General features: G+C 31.1%; 1 protein-coding gene across 1 annotated transcript; it reads right to left on the bottom strand.

The window, feature by feature from the left end:
• Positions 1-257: 257 nt before the first annotated feature.
• On the bottom strand, positions 258-17349 carry LOC119680747 (calcium/calmodulin-dependent protein kinase type II alpha chain-like). The gene is made up of 9 exons (XM_038093707.1): positions 17163-17349; positions 9235-9392; positions 8998-9092; positions 8888-8947; positions 1966-2020; positions 795-1120; positions 640-734; positions 463-585; positions 258-392 (listed from the first exon to the last, which is right to left on the bottom strand). Exons 1-9 carry the CDS (start codon positions 17187-17189, stop codon positions 258-260), a joined length of 1074 nt encoding a protein of 357 aa, XP_037949635.1. The 5' UTR covers positions 17190-17349.
• Between the last annotated feature and the right edge of the window lie 1598 nt (positions 17350-18947).

Here is an 18947-nt window from a genome sequence, read left to right as displayed (position 1 = left end):
TTAAAAGTAGAGAGAGAAGTACCTAAATTGTAAATTACCATGCCTGAAATATATTTTATTATTATTTGACAGAATACATATATATTTTAAAAATAAAACACGAAAAAAATGAAAGGATGAAAGATTGTGTGAAAAATATAATGATATATAAAAATATATGATCAAAGAGAAAAAATCTCTATAGTTTGTTTGTATTGTAGTAACATTAAAATTTACAAAAAATATTTACGATATAAAAACGGTAAACTACAAATTGTTTACTTACTAGAAAAGTTTCTAGTGGCCAACATTGTAGTAAGAATAGCTCCTTTGAGTTTACGACGAGCATTGAATTTCTTGAGGCAATCAACAGTTTCTTGACGATGCACCACCGATGCGACCCTTTCTCTTTGCTGTTAACAAAAAAAAAATTAACAATCAATTCATTCTTGAACACAATTATTAATAATTATGAATACATACACAAATCCAGGGATGCTTAAGTGCCTCCGCCGCAGTTATTCTCTTATTTGGATTAACAGTTAACATTTGATTTATAAGATTTTTGGCCTCTGGTGTGACAGTGTCCCATTCAGGCGATGGATACTAAAATAAATACAGTTAGACTTATATATTTATTTAAAAAAATAATTGACACACATCATAAGCGCCAGCTTTTATCTGTGAGTATAATCGATGCTGGTCTTCATCCCAAAAAGGTGGATATCCAACAAGTAAAATATACAGAATAACACCTACAAAAAGAAACAGTTGATATAGTAATTAAAAACGTAGCATACATTTTACGTCTTTACCACATGCCCATATATCTACAGATTTCCCATATGGCTCTTTTTTCAAAACTTCTGGTGACAGATAACCTGGTGTTCCAGCAAATCCAAACCATGCTTGATGATCTCCCTGAACTTCAATGGCTAAACCAAAGTCAGCGAGTTTCACAGCTGCACCCTTTGCCTTACTTGCTAAGAGTAAATTCTCAGGTTTCAGATCACGATGCACCACACCATTTTGGTGGCAGTGATTAACTGATTCCAATATTTGTTGAATACAATGTGATGCATCCGCTTCTGAATAGAATTCGCGAGCAACAATATCTTCAAATAGCTCACCACCAGTAACACTGCAATTGCAATGGTATTTGGAATTTGGAATTTGTATATGCTTTGAATTTTTAATAGTTTATCGATTTAAATTATTATTCGTCTTTTTTTTAAGCTTTTTATATATACAGAATATACAGAATAAACTTAGAGGTGACAATTAGAATAAAACCATAAATTTTGATTCGGCAGCAAGCAATTAATTTAATGAAATTCTGGTATCCGTTAGGACTCCCAAAAAAAAAAAACAATAAAAAAAGAAGAGGAGACCCATAGCAAATGTGAAGCGTAATTAAAGCAGTGAAGATCTCTTATTTAAATTGTTATGGAGAAATTCCGACAACTAAAAAATAAAAATACCGAGGCTAACAAGTATAGAAATCAATAATTAATTTAAATATTTAAACGGATGAACAAGTTAAAATTGTTATGTTGACAAATTGCCTTTGTCAAATTCGTTAAATTCGTATTTAAAGCAATTAGCTCATTGCTCTCTTCTTTAAAGAAATCTGTACAAATTCATGATATTTTCAAAAATCAACAACACGTTTTCTATTTCAGTTTTTGGTGGGTATGCAATTTAATTAAGAGTTAAAAACTATATTAAAAAAAATATCTTTTCTAATTGTCACATATAGGTTTATTATGTATATATATTCTTTTCTTTATGGTTGCTGGGTGCTCCTGTACTCAGATATAGAGGAAATTATTGTATACAGGTAAAAGGATGAAGTATGAATCTCAATAAACAGTAGTCAAGTCATTTTATATGTAATATTATCCAAGTCCTTAGTAATATATTGTTTAATATTCATTGCTAACAATTAATTTTTTTAATAAATATATCGAAATTTTAATTACTTACAGATCGAAAACCAAGTAATGATAATTTTCTTCTTGTATGCTATCATGGAGTCGTACTGAAATAGAAAAAGCAGACAGTTATATAGAACTATAATAAGGAACATAAATTGTAACGAAACACATTAATTTTAAGTAATATATATAAAATAATATATGTGTTAGGTGTAGTAAAAAGAAATCCATTATTTTTCCAATAGATGGCTTTATCTGGTATCTGTACCCCGAGTTAAATAAGTCCATTCGGGCTACGCCAAATGGAGTGAGAAAGCTAGGATTTCGTACTAAAAAACTTGTGACGAATTTACATGAACTTCATGGACCGAAAACAGTAGTAGTCGAACTGCGGTGACCCGGCTGAAATGGTGGTCAAGGCAGAACTGACGGTCAGGAAGGTTTCACTGTGTGTTTGGAGGGATTGGCAGGGAATCATCTACTATGACCTGCTCTCCTACGGCAAAAGTCTTAATTCGAAACTGTACACGTACTGTCAACAATTTAATTGTCTGAAGGAAGCAATCGCCCAGAAACTGCCATCTTTGTCCAATAGGAGAGGAATTGTGTTCCATCAGGACAACACTTCAACCAAGGTTGAAGTTGGTTGGGAACTTCTTATGCAGCTATCTTATAGTCCAGACCTAGCACCAAATGATTACCATCTATTTCTATTCATGGCGAACATTTTTTTCTGATGAAAAATTCGCTTGAAGAGAAGTTTGTGAACACCAACTGTCTCAAATTTTCATCAAAAGAGATGAGGATTTCTATGAGAAAGGTATAATGAAATTACCTTCAAAATGGCAACAAGTTATCGAATAAAACGATATTTATTTGGCCTAAATCGGACTATTCTAACTATGGTAAATAAATCTTCAATTTCATGCAAAAATAATGGATTTCTTTTCACTACATTTATTATTATTATATTTTTATTAATCCAAGACCTTATTAGATAATTATACTTAATAAATAGTATAGAGTGAACATAAAAGGTAAAGTGTCTGATTACATTTAATTTGGTAAATGCCATCGCGGTCCTTGTCACTGTTCTCTCCAAGTCACTGTTAACACATAGCCTTCACGTGACCCCATCTGGATAGCTACAATCATTCATGCGTAGTGAACTAATGTGTTCAGCGAAATCCGCCTCGAAGAGGTTATGCGTCAGGCATGGAACCCACCATATAAAAATACAACTCCAATGAAAACGAAGAATCAGCTTTGGATAAGAAAACGATTTACTGATAACGATAATCACAAACCTCTTAAAGAACATAATTTAAAAATATGCATCTGGAATGTTCAAACTCTTTACAGAGAAGGTGCATTTATACAGCTGGTTAATGTCCTCAAGAAATAAAAGGCTGACATTACCGCCCTCCAGGAAATGCGATGGACGGGACATGGGTGTTCTAAACAAGAATATTGTGACAGCTACTACAGCTGCCATGCAACAAAGCACAAAATCAGAGTCGGATTTGCGGTAAGCCGAAGGTTGAGAAATTTGGTCACAATCTCCGCACCTATAAACGAAAGGCTCGCTAAAACCCGTATTAAACAAAATTTTTTCCACATCAACCTAATTTGGACACATGCCCCGATAGAAGATAAAGATGACTACACCTAGGAAACTTACTATGAACAGCTTGAACAAGTATATAAAGACTTCAACACAAAGGTAGGTAAGAAAGGTATCTTTGATGCTACTGTTAGAAAGTTTAGCCTTCATACAAAAACCTTTGATAATGGAAGAAGGTTTATTAATTTCGCCGCGTGGTTAGTAGTACCAGATTCCAGCATTTCAACATACATAAGACAACATGGCTGTCACCTGATCAGAAAATCAAGATCTCAAATTCATCACGTTGTGATAAACGGAAGGCATGCTTCCAGTGTCTTGGATGAACATACTATCCGAGGAGCCAACATAGGACTCGGATTATTATCTTGTTGCTGCCAAGACCCGCACGCGTTTATGTGCGATGAAAGAAGTACGTGAATAAGCACTGTGAAAGCTAGATGTCGAAAAGCTGCAATCATAACAGACAGCTAATGACTTCGCTACTCTGAAGACGCCGATATATGTGCAGAATGGAACCACATCTTCCACTCATGCGTACCACTGCAGAAGTGATAGCTATCATCGTAGAGAAAGAAAAGAATGGTACGGCCAAGGTTGTCGTGACGTCAACACAGAGAAAGCTGCAGAATATCAAGCCACCATGCAAAAAAGAAGGGAGGAACCTTTTCAGGTGAAAAAATAAAGAAGCAGAAAGACGTGATTACGAAGAGCTTCAGAAGCTGTGCAATAGGTATATGGCTAGAAAATTCTATCAAAAATCAAAAGCCTAACAAATGGTTATAAACCCGGAGTAATTTTTCTGCAAAGATCAAAATGGCAATATGGTGATAGATATCCAAAGCATGCTTAACATTTAGAGGGATTACTTTTCGGACCTACTATATCGCGGTAAAGGTGATGTGACTGCAAGCGAAGATGATCCCGAATTTACATTCGTTGATAATGAAATATTCGTCCCGCCTCTCGATAATAATAAAGTTAAAACAGCTATAATGCTGGTGGAGAAGAGCTATTAAAATGCATGCCACAACTAATTCGCAACATATGGTCGAATTTAAGTGTGCTTTGTCCAATTCACAAAAAAGGTGATCATGCAAACTGTGCTAACTATTGTGGTATCAGTTTTTTAAATATTGTATATAAGGTTCTGTCAAATGTACTATATGAAAGATTAAAGCCAGCTTATGACACTACGACCAGAAACAGTCTGTATACCGCTATGTTTGATATCCCAGCAAAACTTACTCGGCTATATAAAATGATGTTAATTAACACCACCAACTCCATTAGGGTCGGGAGGAATCTCCAAGCCGATTGGCACCAAACGAGGTTTCAGATAAAGTAATTTCTTGTTGGAAACGATAATTCGAATAATCCAAAAGTGTAATGCCGCTTGCATATGCTGATGATATTGATATCATTGGCTTGAATACCTGAATGACGTCAGCTTAGAAATTCAACAAAAAATCACACTGCCAATAGGTGTTATTTTGAGCTAAGTAAACAATTGAGAAATAAAGCTCTCTCTTGACAACCGAAAATTACGCTCTAGAAGTCTCTTATCATAATCGTCCTGCTGTATGGTGCAGAAGCTTGGACAATCATCAACTGTGATGAGAAGACGTTAGGACCATTTGAAAGATAAATTCTTCGGAAGATTTATAGTCCCTTATGCGTTGGTAACGAGTATCGAATTAGATGGAACGATGACCTGTATTAGCTGTGCCGTGACATTGACATAGCTAAGCGCATAAAAATTCAGCGGCTTCGCTACCATTTGATCAAAAAAGAACGAGAAGTTAAAAAAAAAACCCAAAATTTTAATTTTTATTATTCTCTTTATTATCGCCTACAAAGGACTCTACTCCTGCGGCAATACATGCATGCCAACACTTGATCCAATTTTCCATACAATTTTTATAGGCCGCCAAAGGTATGGCCTTCAGTTTACACAGCGAATTCTCTTTTATGGCCTTTATGGTCTCAAAACGCGTCTTTTGTCCTCGCAATGGCAATTTGAGTCGGGGGAAGAGGAAAAAGTCACACGGAACCATATCTGGAGGGTACGGTGCTTGGTTGATGATATTGGTGTATTGGTGGAGTTTTTGGCCAAAAACTGCGACACTACCAACGCTGTGTGAGCCGGTGCGTTATCGTGGTGTAAAATCCATGAGTTTTCCTTCCATAAATTTGGCTTCTTTTTGCGAATGGCCTCACGCAAACAACGCATAACGGCAAATTAATACTCCTTATTCACCGTTTGACCGTCCGTAAGCAATTCGTGGTGCACGACACCACGAATATCGAAAAAAACAGTCAGCATAACCTTGATTTTGGACCGACTTTGACATTCTCTTTTCGGTTTCGGCCGCATGTGGCAGAACTGACCTTTTCTATTCCCATTTTTAAACAACGTGCACTTTTAAGCTGTACACCACTTTTGAAATATCAATGATCATTTTATGCGTAAAAATCACCAATCGACAATAATGCACCACAAAATCTTTTGAATTTGCGCAAAAGTAGTCTTTCTAAAATAATGTTAAAAAAGATTATTAACCATTTATTTTTTTTAGCCAATTGAAATGAATAAGAGCACAAGTATTATAAGCAGTCAACACCCGGTGGACAGTTTAGTTTATGTTTTGTGTATGACTTTAAATAACTTCCTTCCTTCTAGAGATAAGCTTCAGTTGGTGTTTGATAGCCGTTCAAAGCAGACAACCTCGTGAATTTTTACGGAAATGGAAAAAAGTGAGTTTCGTGTGCTGATTAAACACTACTTTTTACGCAAAAAATCCATCACTGAAACTAAGGAAAGACTTGATAAATACTACGGGAACTCGACACCATCAATTTCAATGGTTAAGGAGTGGTTTACAGAGTTCCGTTGTGGTCGTACCAGCACTAGTGACACCGAACGTTCAGGTCGCCCAAAAGAAGTGATCTCGCCGGAAATCGTCGATAAAATCCATGAAATGATATTGGATGATCGGAGAATGAAAGTATGTAAGTTGGTTCATGCTGTAGGTATCTCAACTGAACGGGAACATCATATTTTACACGAATATTTGGACATGAAAAAACTCTCCGCGAGATGGGTGCCGCGATTACACACACTCGACCATAAGCGCAATCGTGTGACCACTTCAAAAGAGTGTTTAGCGATGTTCAGCCGTAATCCGAACGAATTTTTGCGCTGTTTTGTTACTGTGGACAAAACATGGATCCATCACAACACGCCAGAGACCAAGGAACAATCGAAACAGTGGGTTGCTAGGGGTGAACGTGGTCCAAAGAAGGCCAAACAGAGTCTGTCAGCCCAGAGTTTTTTGGGATTTTTGGTTTAAAATTTTTAATACTTAGTTGCAATGTTTAAGCAACAAAAATATGCAACCACACGCGATGAATTTTAAAATTTTGTTGTCTATTCTAAGCCAAAAACCACACTACAATAGATGCCAATACGTGTTCACATATACAATCATGTACAAAACTATGCACCTTTATTTAAAATAACATTTTTAAATATATAGAAGAAAAAGTGATATATGTGTGTTCTTTTATTCACTAGAAAATTTTATTATTACAAGACCTAACATACTAATAGATTGCTATTAGAGGTTTAGGCATAGATATATTATGCGGTCGTAATAGTTATTCTCTTTTATTTTAGATCCATATTTCGAAAAAGTTTCTTTGTGCTATTAAGTCAAAAATAATCATTCAAATTTTCAAACTTTGTTAAGTGTTGATTTATTGCAAAACTGCTAAAGTCATAATTCTTAAATGATATATAGGTGTAAACGATCCTATACCATATATCAGTTCCGTTTTCACCAATTATGTAAAAAGTGTTTGAAAAACTCCTAATCAAAAAGTTCAACGCAATAGTAAATAGAGGAAATTAAAACAATTCCCTCCAATTTGTTTTATGAATTGTCACACAGGTGTGACATGATTCATAGCCTAAAAGACACTCTTTTTTATTAAAATTGTTCTATCAAAGAAAAATTTTAATCGGTGGACAACAAGATGGCATCCCGGAACCATTACTGTAATTAATTTAAACTTGCAATTTAATTTTCATTCACAGCAAAGTTGCAAAACCGCAACCGTAGCTTTTGGCACGACACCTCTGTAATTTGGAAAAACATTGAAAAGATCTACCAAAAAACATCTTTTAACAATTTTTAACAAAGTTTGGACTAAGAAATGCCGTTTAAAACACAACAGTAGTAAATATGTACATGTAGAATTTATCAGTACAACATTTCCCATTGTACATAGACAGTTTAAATATATTCTATGCAAATCCCACAAAATATATTGGTATGACACTGAACATGAAATTACGTTGTAAGGAACACATCAAAATTAAAAAACAAAATGGAAGATTTGAATTAAAAAATTGTGCGGACTTGTGACAAACTACTCATCTCTTAACAGCTCATCATTCTATATGGTGTGGCGGTGCTGTCAGACTAATCAGACTAACTAAAATATAATTCAAAGATTTCAAAATAAACTACTTAAGCCAAACAAAAGACAGATACTGTTTTGATCTTAATAATGAAAGGTTCCGAAATTTCATCATATTATTAGAAAGGCTTTCAAAGAACAACCAGACATGGGATATCATTAACTTACCCAGCTGTGCAAGTCAACTAACCGATTCTCATATTTGCCTTTGAAGTAGAATTTATAATGATACATTCAAAACTTTCCATTTGCTAAAAAATTCTTGTTTATAAATAAATTCTAAAACCCTTGGTTTGGTTTATGATAAACTTGGTTTATTGTATCCAATTATGGGACTCAGCCAAATTTAATATTGCGATGATTCAACGTTTTCAGTAAAAAGTTTTTTGTTTAATAAGACAACCTACAGTATATATCTAAGACACTTCTCCGTAAACTTCATTTGGACACACTAGTAGAAAAAGTAGAGATGTATCGCATCATATGCACATCGTCTTCAGTCCGAATCGAACTCCATCACACCCAAGGAGCTGATTTCAGCCAAAAAATGTTAGCCCAATAACTTAATAATTTTACGATCATTTCAAAGCAATAAAATTAAATAGGCCAAAAGAGAATGAATTGGCCAATTTTTTTTTTTAACATAATTTTATAAATTCATAAGTATGATTTCATACGATTAAAGCATATGTTTGAACCACTGATATACATAGAGGTTTCTAAATAAAAGCTAATAAAAGCTTATATGTGTAAAGTATCATATACATACGTAATATAAAACAATTGTATAATTTGATCTTAAAGACTAGTTGCTATAATATATAATATATAAAAAAATTATCTATTGAATTTTAGTTTTTACCTATATTTGGATGATGCAATTTTCGACAAATCCTGGCTTCTCTTTCTAATTTCTGAAAATCTGATAGATAAATTAATTTTTTTTTTTTAAAGATCAATACATTATTTTACCTCGCGCTGTTAATTTTTTAGTATTTATTATTTTTGCTGCAAACTCAAAACCTGTTGACTTTTGAACACATCTTTTTACTATCGAGAAAGCTCCCCTGTAATTTAAATATTAGTTTAGTAAAATCATAACAAAGCAAATGATTACAATGACATAATTTGTAACACGGATTCTTTTTAGTTAAAAGTGTTATTTTCTATTTTTTAACACCAATTTTATTTGATCATATAATATCTTACTTTCCGAGCTCCTCTTTAATTTCATAATTATCTGAGAAACGCGTACAGGCTGCTGGAGCAGCCATCGCGATGGCACACTTAAGAAAATCTATTTCGGCAGTAAATTCGAGTAACAGAGATTTATGGTATGAGTGTGCAAATAATCGATATAGTTTTAGCTGAAAATAAATGAATAATATGTTATATTATATGTTTATATAGTAAGATTATGCAAAGTTTAAATTCAAATAATTAGATCTTCTTTATTATATAAAATAAAATATAAAAACAAGGTATTCCTAAAAACATTTTGATAGTCTTCTTATGTTAAGAAACATGTGTTAGGCAACTACTATTAATTTGTTATTAATTTATTATTAATTATTACATTATTATTTATTGACTACTATAATTTTTATCCAAACAATCGGTGCATAAATTAGACTTTAAAAACTTTTCGATGATTTAAAATATATTGTTTGAAGAAAAAATAGTGTATAGTGACGTGTTTCGCAAAAATAGGAAAAATTTTTTCCTTTTTTTGCAATTAGAACAAAAAATACGATGAACGATATTTTTTACATTATACCTCTAATATTAAAAACATTTATTTACTAAAAACATTTTGACAAGTGAAAAGATATTTCGGAAAATTATTTCCAGAGTCAAGACCTTAATTATTATGGCAGGAAGACGGAAATGAAAAAACTTTACAAAAATATTCACATATATATTATAAATCACAAAACACACGTTTAGATAAGAGAGAGTAAGTTTAAAACTCTTCCGTGTGTAAAATAAGCAAGGAATTGTTACAGGGATTGATTTGTGTAGAAAAAATATTTATAAAATTTATAAACACTTTTCCAAATTAAAAATTGGTGAAATTAAAAAAAAAAAAACACTAGTTCGTTGTATATTATTTCTTCACATAGTAAAAATCTTAACGGCTGCGGCTGCTTAGTTTCCAATGACACCACAGTCTATATCAACGAATCGGAAAAGATTACACCTGGTGTATAATTTCATTTTTTTAGAATCACCCATATTGTAACAAACTAAGCTCTATCAGCATTCCTACCATCATCCCCTCTTTCCTGCAATCCTCTAATCACGTGTCTATCAAACTTGTTTAAAGTAAGGGCTATTAGATTGTATTCTAGCATCACACTGAATTGATACCTGACCATTGATACCTGTTTCAGCATCACTGCGGAATTGCCTTACTATTGGAGACGATCCTGCAATAATAGGCAAAGCTCTTTTTCAACACTCGTAGAACTACATATGAAAAAAACACAAACAAAAACTTCAAACAAATTTGCTAATAGTCATACTTCGTATAAGTTGATTAATCTAGTAAATAGTAATATCACTAATTGCTTACTGCTGAACAAAGATCCGTCAAACAGATAGAAAATAATGTTTTCACAAATAAAGGGATGCAACTGCAGACATCTTTAATCTAAATATTGGAAAATATTTAGATCTACGAAACAAAGCCAATGAAAAAAAAAAAAACAAAAACAAAACGTACTGTGCGCAATACATTATAATTTTAAGTACATAAACCTGCACCAAAACTGAGTTCAGTTATAGAAAAACTAACGCAAGCTATACTAGCATTGTTAAAGGTCTTAGTTTAGCTCTTATACCAAAATCCCACCCTTTAGTTATACTCACAGAAGAAAAGCAAGAATTAATTAAAGCGCTACTGCTCGAAGAAATGTTCAAATGATGGAATTTGACGTTTTTCACTTTGGACCTAGCCTTATACTGATCGATTATGCTGCAAAAAAAGCGTTATATAGGAACATAAAACATAGAAACTAAACTGACATCGTGCTTAGGTAACAATATCCCGGATGTAATAACCGTTTAGAATGAGATTTAACACTTATCTCTGTATTAAATTAAACATCAAGGACTTAACGACGCCAAAGCTAAACAGTGACATATATGAGTCCGATAACACTTCCTTGTCACGGTGCTCTGAGGAAGATAAACCACTGTCACCTTGCGAGAAGTCCACGTTATAAAAGCAATACATAAGAGGGTGCAAGTTGTTGAAAAACAATATAACTTTTTGTCTCTGCAGATCTAATACCGGCGAAAGTCCCGATCGACATTAATGAAAATCCACGAAATTTGGTTTTGCTATCAAAATACCTACCAGAGAATGAAACCTATACCAACAATCTACAAAATGATGAAGTACTATGACAGATAAAAAATTACCTTAAAAACTTGGATCCACCACTAATACAAATAACAAGAAAAAGTACTAATCGAGGTAAGAACCTTCTTAAGTTTATTATAAGTAATAAATTGGAAATTTGAAACTTTTGACAATATATAATACGCTCGAATGCGTGGTTTTTCTAAATTTAATATTATTGACATTGAAAGTTAACCAGTAATAGAGTTCTAAGCAACCCTAGGGAAATAGATTTTGCAAGCTAACATACGTTGATACACTTCCAATTCCAGGGTGTGACTGATAAGTAGCACTTACATTAGAACTTAAAACGCACATATACTATTCGTGTATAGTATACAGAAAATACTATTATCAGTAGAACGGTAAGAGGATGATTTAATTTTTATCAATAAAATGGCATATATTGAGGAATTGATAATTTTGAACCACTAAAATCGTCAGTAGATGGTATTTTCAAAGGATTACTTCAAAAATGTTTTGATCAGTTACTATATTCTTTATATAAATAAATTTTTATAGCTGACAATTATATAAAAACTACAAAATTAGTAAACTTCACTCATCAGCATTCATACATAGCACTTCGATCTACAAAACAACATAGGAGGGATTTTTGATAATATTGACTAGTATAAAAAATATCCAATAATTTTATCAATATCTTAGTCCACTAAATTTTCACTACTAAGAGAGTTTTACAGAGACTAAAACAAATGTTAGTCATATGATCCAAGGTTTAAGCTATACAGTGGTGAGGACTAAATAAATCATTTTTGTCAAAACCACACAACACTTAACATAACCTTGTTTGCCGGCAATCCAAGCTTTAAAGTTGTTTGTGGGGGTCACCAGCCTTTGAATCTATTAATTTAAATTCGTTGCGTTTCAGCGAAGTTCTATTGATTTTAATTTGGTCAATCGAATTTTATGAGAAACTCAAATATTGAGCGTCTTCGCTTAACCTGCTTTTTTCAAATGATTCTAAACTATCATATGATTAATGTTTATTACTTCAGCTATCTTCTAAAAGGTGCGTGTCAGTCTTGGAACGCTTATTGCAAAATTTTATGGGCTGACCGATCACAGCGAGGTGCACATTTGATATCGAAATGTACAAAACAGAATCATATAAACCACTTCCGGATCCGGTCAGACTTTGCAGTCATTTTCAAATCAATACAATATTAACACGAGCGACAAATTATTCAAAACCATTTTATTCACATTATAATTTTAAATAAATACGAAATCCATATGTTAGGGAAACTTATTACATTAATTTTGAATAAATACGAATTCTATATATTAGAGAAACTTAACAAAGCTCATTTCACACAATGTCAGTTTAGAGCAACTTGTAGATTTTTGGAAAGATTTTCAGAAAGAAGATGCAATAATAACCACACAAAATAAACAAATGCATATGTTCTCAGAGAGCAAATCGGAAAGAATTAACTTTTTAAATAAATTTTTTATTTAATGTATTAGTAAAGTGAACTTTGAAAAATTATTATTTTTTATAAATGCGTTGAAAATGCCTGATATGTAATAATCGAAAAAAAAATTGTATTTAAAGCTACAATTAAAAAGTTGTAATTATGTGCAACACAAAAGTTGTAATTATGTGCAATAAAAGCGTATGCACGAATAAAATTAAAGTACGAGTATGATAAAATTATGTTTAATTTCCAGCAAAAAAATATCCAGGTAGATGGCCTGGATATGTAGTGATATACACAACTACTCTTCAACCCAAGTGCTTCAAGTTCAAAGAACTCTGACATTCTATAACTAAAGTTGAAAACGGTTTAATAGCTCCAAACGTATTCGAATTAATTCGACAAGATATGCGTATATGATTGTTATCCAACATATTATAATTATTAACATGGACAAAGTATTCACATTACTCATATTTAAAACAATACGTATATATTTACATTACTCATGTTCAAAACAACACTCACATATACACATAGAAGAAAAAGTCTGTAGTCACCTACAAAATTCTTCTTAATGTTCGCAAAACATTTTTAATTTTTACTCAAATTAATTTTAGTTTTCTGATTTCTTTTTACCAAAGAAACCACAATAAAGTTCCAATATAAAAAATTAACAGTTATTTTTAAAAAAATAATTAAACACAATTATATGCAAAAGCAACAATTACCGAAGCAAAAAAGTCTGCGGTCACTTCTTAATATTTAAATTAAAATTCACAAAAATTTACAATTTAATAGCCTGTGGGATAACCTCTGAGTTTAGTAACCTCTTTTAGACGTCTTTGCTTAGACGCAATCAGCTTTGCAGTGTCCTATGCGTTTATTTTAAGCCATTTTTCCTTGATGACGTTTCTTGACATATCCTTGCTGGAAATAGTGTGCTGGTGAATCTTATTTTCCAAATAAGCCCACATATGTTTGATGGGACTAAGGTCTGGAGATTCTGGCAGTATTTGATTTTGCCTGGGAGTAAGATCGTTATTGTACGCTTAGAGTCGCTGTGCTGCTGAAACAAAAAGGTTGTCTCAAGCCCTAACATTCTACCATTTTCTTTTAAATTTGTTTTTAGTATATTTTTAGTATACATTACTTGCTATACACCCCCAAGCCACTATGCCTCCACCACCATGTTTCACCGTTGAAATTAAGTTTTGTTTATTATAAGCTGTACATGAGTTTCTCCATACAAGTTTTCTACCTTTGATTCCAAATATACAAAATTAACTCTCATCGGAGAAAATAACTCATTTTCGGAACTTCATAGGTTTATTAACATGCTTTCTAGCAAATATTAATCATTTTATTCTATTATATCTTGATATGTATGGCTTTTTTCTTGCAACCCGGGTATAATACTTGCTTTTCTTTAAAATTTTCCGTACACAGGACATTTTTTTTTTTCAAGTATTTCGGCAATATGTTCAGCTAGTTTGAAGACTGTTACTCTTGGATTTACTTTCATTTGGTTGATTATGCAAAGTCTTTCTCTATCTGACAAATAGCGACCAGTCCTTCTCTAGCGACCAGGGCAAGGTTTAGAAACGTAATTACCCGTCTCCTGGAAGTTATTTGTAACTATCTGGACAAAAAAATTTAGACGACCAATATCTTCAGCAATTTTCCGTTGGCTTATGTCATCTTTCCAAAATTTAACAGTTATTTGCCGTTTACTAACACTAATTTCTCGTCTTTTATTTTCCATTGTAAAAATTTACTGTTTATATAAAAAAATATTTTTAAATGATTAATTCTTAGATTCTTTAGGAAGTATTTCAAGAGTATAGTATTTCAAGAGATTGTTATAAAAATAAATCTCTTAGTTTTGACGTTTTCTCAAATAAACACATAGGCTGATTTATACAATTTTTGTATGTAATTAATTTCAATTATGATATTCGCACAGTTGTGGTTTATTTTGATGTCGGAGAAGAATAAGGATAACTCCCAATAAATGAAAACTATACACTTAGTTTAATCAATAGTTAATAAATAAATCATATGGCCTTTACAAATACTAGACACAAATATTCATGAATCGAAAACTTCAATCAACAGTACGTAGAATATACTTTGAGAGACAAAAATGTGTGTTTATAGAAAGTACAACATAATGTAAGCTACTTTGAAACATTGTTAAGAATTCAGATTGTAAAGAGGTTGAAAATTGGTATATTTTTTTTTAACAAAAACACTTTTTTTTAAATGTACAACCAGTTAGGCGATACATACTAAAACTATTGCTCCCGAACTTTATTAGTTTTCCTTGCGGATGCATTTTTATTATACCAATAGAATTATGAAATTACCGCATAATATTGGGGATTTGAGGGAAAAATAATAGCCTATGTAGATAATTACAGAGATACTCTAAATGGAGATTTTCAATTATCTCACGATGTATGAAAATTTATGTATACATATATGTCCATTTAAAGTCCATATTTACCAAATTAAGTTAAATTATTTATTTTATATTTTAATCATTTGAAATATTTATCCATATTTATCTTAGACATATCATAACAAAATACCATAGGTTTAAGGACCAATTCAAAATTTAGTGAATAAGAAGAAAGTCAAAACCTAGTAAATAATGAAAATACATGGTATGTTCATATGTCAATTTGAAGTCCATATTTATCAATATAAATTAAATTATTTAATTCATATTTCAATAAATTAAAATATTTTTATTTGATTAGCAGAATAGCAGAATTGTCAAAAGTCGTATTTGAATTTTTATTGCCACGTATTCGCGCTATTCAGTGTGGTAGCCAGGATAACTTCAAAAAAACAGGATTGTGTTTTTTTGAAGTTCATCAAATTGATTACAATAAAATTAGTGGAAGTTTCATTTAAGTATACATCAATCTGTGTATGAATATGTTAACGTAAAAACCAATATTCATATCACTATTATTTTGAAAAGCTTTAAGCACATTTTTTGATCCTAAACTAAAAGTTACTTTTGTGACAAATATCTCTACTGATGCTCCCTCTGAAAATACCACTAGAAAAAAAGATATTGAAGTTTGAGTCTACAAAGAGTACAATAGTACTATAAAAAGATATCTTATACACTGATAAAACACGACGAGGATATATGAATTTTATATATGAATAGTGGATAAAAATATAAATGTTGCTTATATGATTAAAAATACAAAAATCTATGAAAAATATTTAAATGTTATAAATACACCACTAAAAATTTTTGGAAGTTGTAACGTTACTGCAACAAAATAAAAACAAATTAGAAACTAATAACGTATAGAATTGTGATGAATCATTATGAGTCGGGGTTGTTTACATTTTTTTAAATCAGGTTCATGGTATGTATATGGAGGTACCTTCTAGTCTACTGTATTGAAGGATGACTGAATATTAAAAAAAAAAGAGTATAAAATATATAAATGACTATTCAATTATTATAAACCACTAAGAAAGCAGTTCGGTGTAATTTGAAATCTGCGATGTGTTTATCCTTTAATATTCTTAAGCATTTCCATCATCATCATACCTTGAATAAGTCGATAAATATTTGTTGGCAGACAATGCCGGTATGTATTAATGAAGAGCATATTTGCATGTGTTAGATATGAAATACCCTATATTGCACACAATCTTAACTTATGTAGTATCATCCTTAAGTTATTTTTTTAACCAGCTAGTTAGAATAAATGTGCTTTGAACCAACGCATTAACGACTTTAAGGAGTGCAGATATTCAACACTTTTAAAATATATCATTAAATATCAATGAAACGTCTAATCCTATATTTCAATATTTTTCAATACTTCTTATCATTAGTTTTCAAGAAATAATAAGAGCTTATAGAAGCTAGTTTAATTAACAGACGAAGCGTCAAATGGGCATATGTTGGCCAATAAAGTGATTAATAAGCCAAGAAATAAGTAAGTAAGCAAAGCAAAAAAAAATAACATTTTTCCCTCCAGTTAACTAACGGTAGTAACTCACCGAAAAGATTTACCAATTGTTAAAAATCAAGTAATATCTATTTGAGCAGAAAGTCCTTTAGCTGTAGTTATGACGACAAATTTTGTTTTTTTTTATTGGTGTTAGTTTTTTAAATAACTTTTGTACACTTTAAACACTTTAAAGTTTTTCGAAACTATCACAGTGTGCCTGCTATGCGGTTATGGACTACAGTTAAACTGCAGCTTACAACAATAATGAAATTAAGCAGTAAATGATACTAAACCTACATCGATGAATTGATATAAAACATACATAGACAACCCGTAACTAACGAGATATTAGTATTATTACTAACTAATATCGCGCGACGAAATTGTTAATGAAAATTTACGTTTAATTTTTGAACACATTAATTCTCAATATTCTTCCAGATAACCCTTAAAATATAAACAAATGAAGCACTGCATTATGTTGTGGAACATAAATAACAATGTTGTTACGGTAACTCAGGGTCTACACTGGGTAGACTTTGGTAAGATTTAAGCATAAACTTTTATATTTTCATACATTTTTTCAAGAAGAAAATTTCTGTTTAAACTTTTTAGTCATCTGTAAAAAAATAACATGATAATCATATGAAAATTAATTTGGAAATGCGACCATTGTGAATCAAACTGAAGTAATAATTAATTCATTTAATAAACCCTAGTCTGTGTTATATTTTGTGGATTTTTATTTACTAATTCAATTTTTTATGTTGTGCTAATCTAGACTTTTAATTTCTTAAAATATATAATTAATATATGTATAAACCAAATTAAAAATATGGCAACCCATTATATTTGTCTACGGCTTTGTTTTGTTTACTAAATATTTATTTTTTCGCTTACGACTTGATGCTTTTATTTGTTGCTTATTTTGTATTCCCAGACGATCAACTTACGCAGACGCCAAAATGATTTTCGATTATCAATTTGTTGTTGCTTTCAAAGCAATGTATTTAACAAATTATAATATTAGTGAATTTCAGTGACAATGACAATAACGAAGCAACGAAGAAAGAAAAGACATTAAAGTGTTTGTTAATTTAGTAAACCGATAAAATTTTATATATATGTACATATTTGTGTTACCTAGGCATTGAGTCTAATCATATTTTTAGTAATTTGTAAAAGTGTTTTACAAAACTTGCATTTACTTTAAAATGTTTGATGGTGAAATAATGAATAAAATATTAATAAATTAAATAGAAGCACAAATTTGACTTTTTGCCTTTATGAGAATCAAATTAGCTTCTTCGGCACTTCGATTTTATAACTCACTGAGGAGTTTGAAGGGAGCCTTCGGACATTTGTCATTTTATTTCTTTACCAAGTTAGGTCTGAATGCCCCCATTGTAAAACCTATGTTACTTTTTTTGGTATTTGATATTTATTTAGTGGCCTTAATTAAATTAATTATACCAAATCATGTCGTTTGAGGTTTATATAGGAATATTAAGTATAAATAATATGTGCTTTAGTTTTATTGTCCCCAATTCTTTTATATAAATTAATTTTTTTTAAGATTTCTAACAACTTTCTTTATACATATATGTACGTTTTAAAAATATTTTTAAGAATAATGGATAAATTAACTATTAGATAATTAGTAATTATTGATAAATTAATTAAATATACCACATTTACACTTAAAATCAAACAATTATGCTTATAATACACTTATAAGCCGAAACACCAAGCGTTGGCGTCACACACATACGACCTTTTGGTGTGTATACTAATTTTATTTGATTGACTTATTTATTTTTATGCCAAGTTGTTGTGGTTTATTTATATTAATATAAATCTCTTAATTTATATATACAGATTCTTATTTTGCATAAAATGTTATCTAAATTGGAATAAGTATTTATTTAATACATAACATTAAAAAACAACCCCTGACGAAGTTGGAAAAGACCCAATAAAAAACAAACAAAGATCAACACAAAACCAAAAACAGTAATAAAATTAAAATATATTATATTTTATATCTAATTTTTTACTTGTTACTTATTTTATTGTGAAAGG

Source organism: Teleopsis dalmanni, chromosome 2 (genome assembly GCF_002237135.1).
Source record: "Teleopsis dalmanni isolate 2A chromosome 2, ASM223713v2, whole genome shotgun sequence".
Lineage (NCBI taxonomy): Eukaryota > Metazoa > Arthropoda > Insecta > Diptera > Diopsidae > Teleopsis > Teleopsis dalmanni.
Note: the sequence above shows the minus strand (reverse complement) of the source record. Positions and strands in the feature narration are given on the sequence as shown.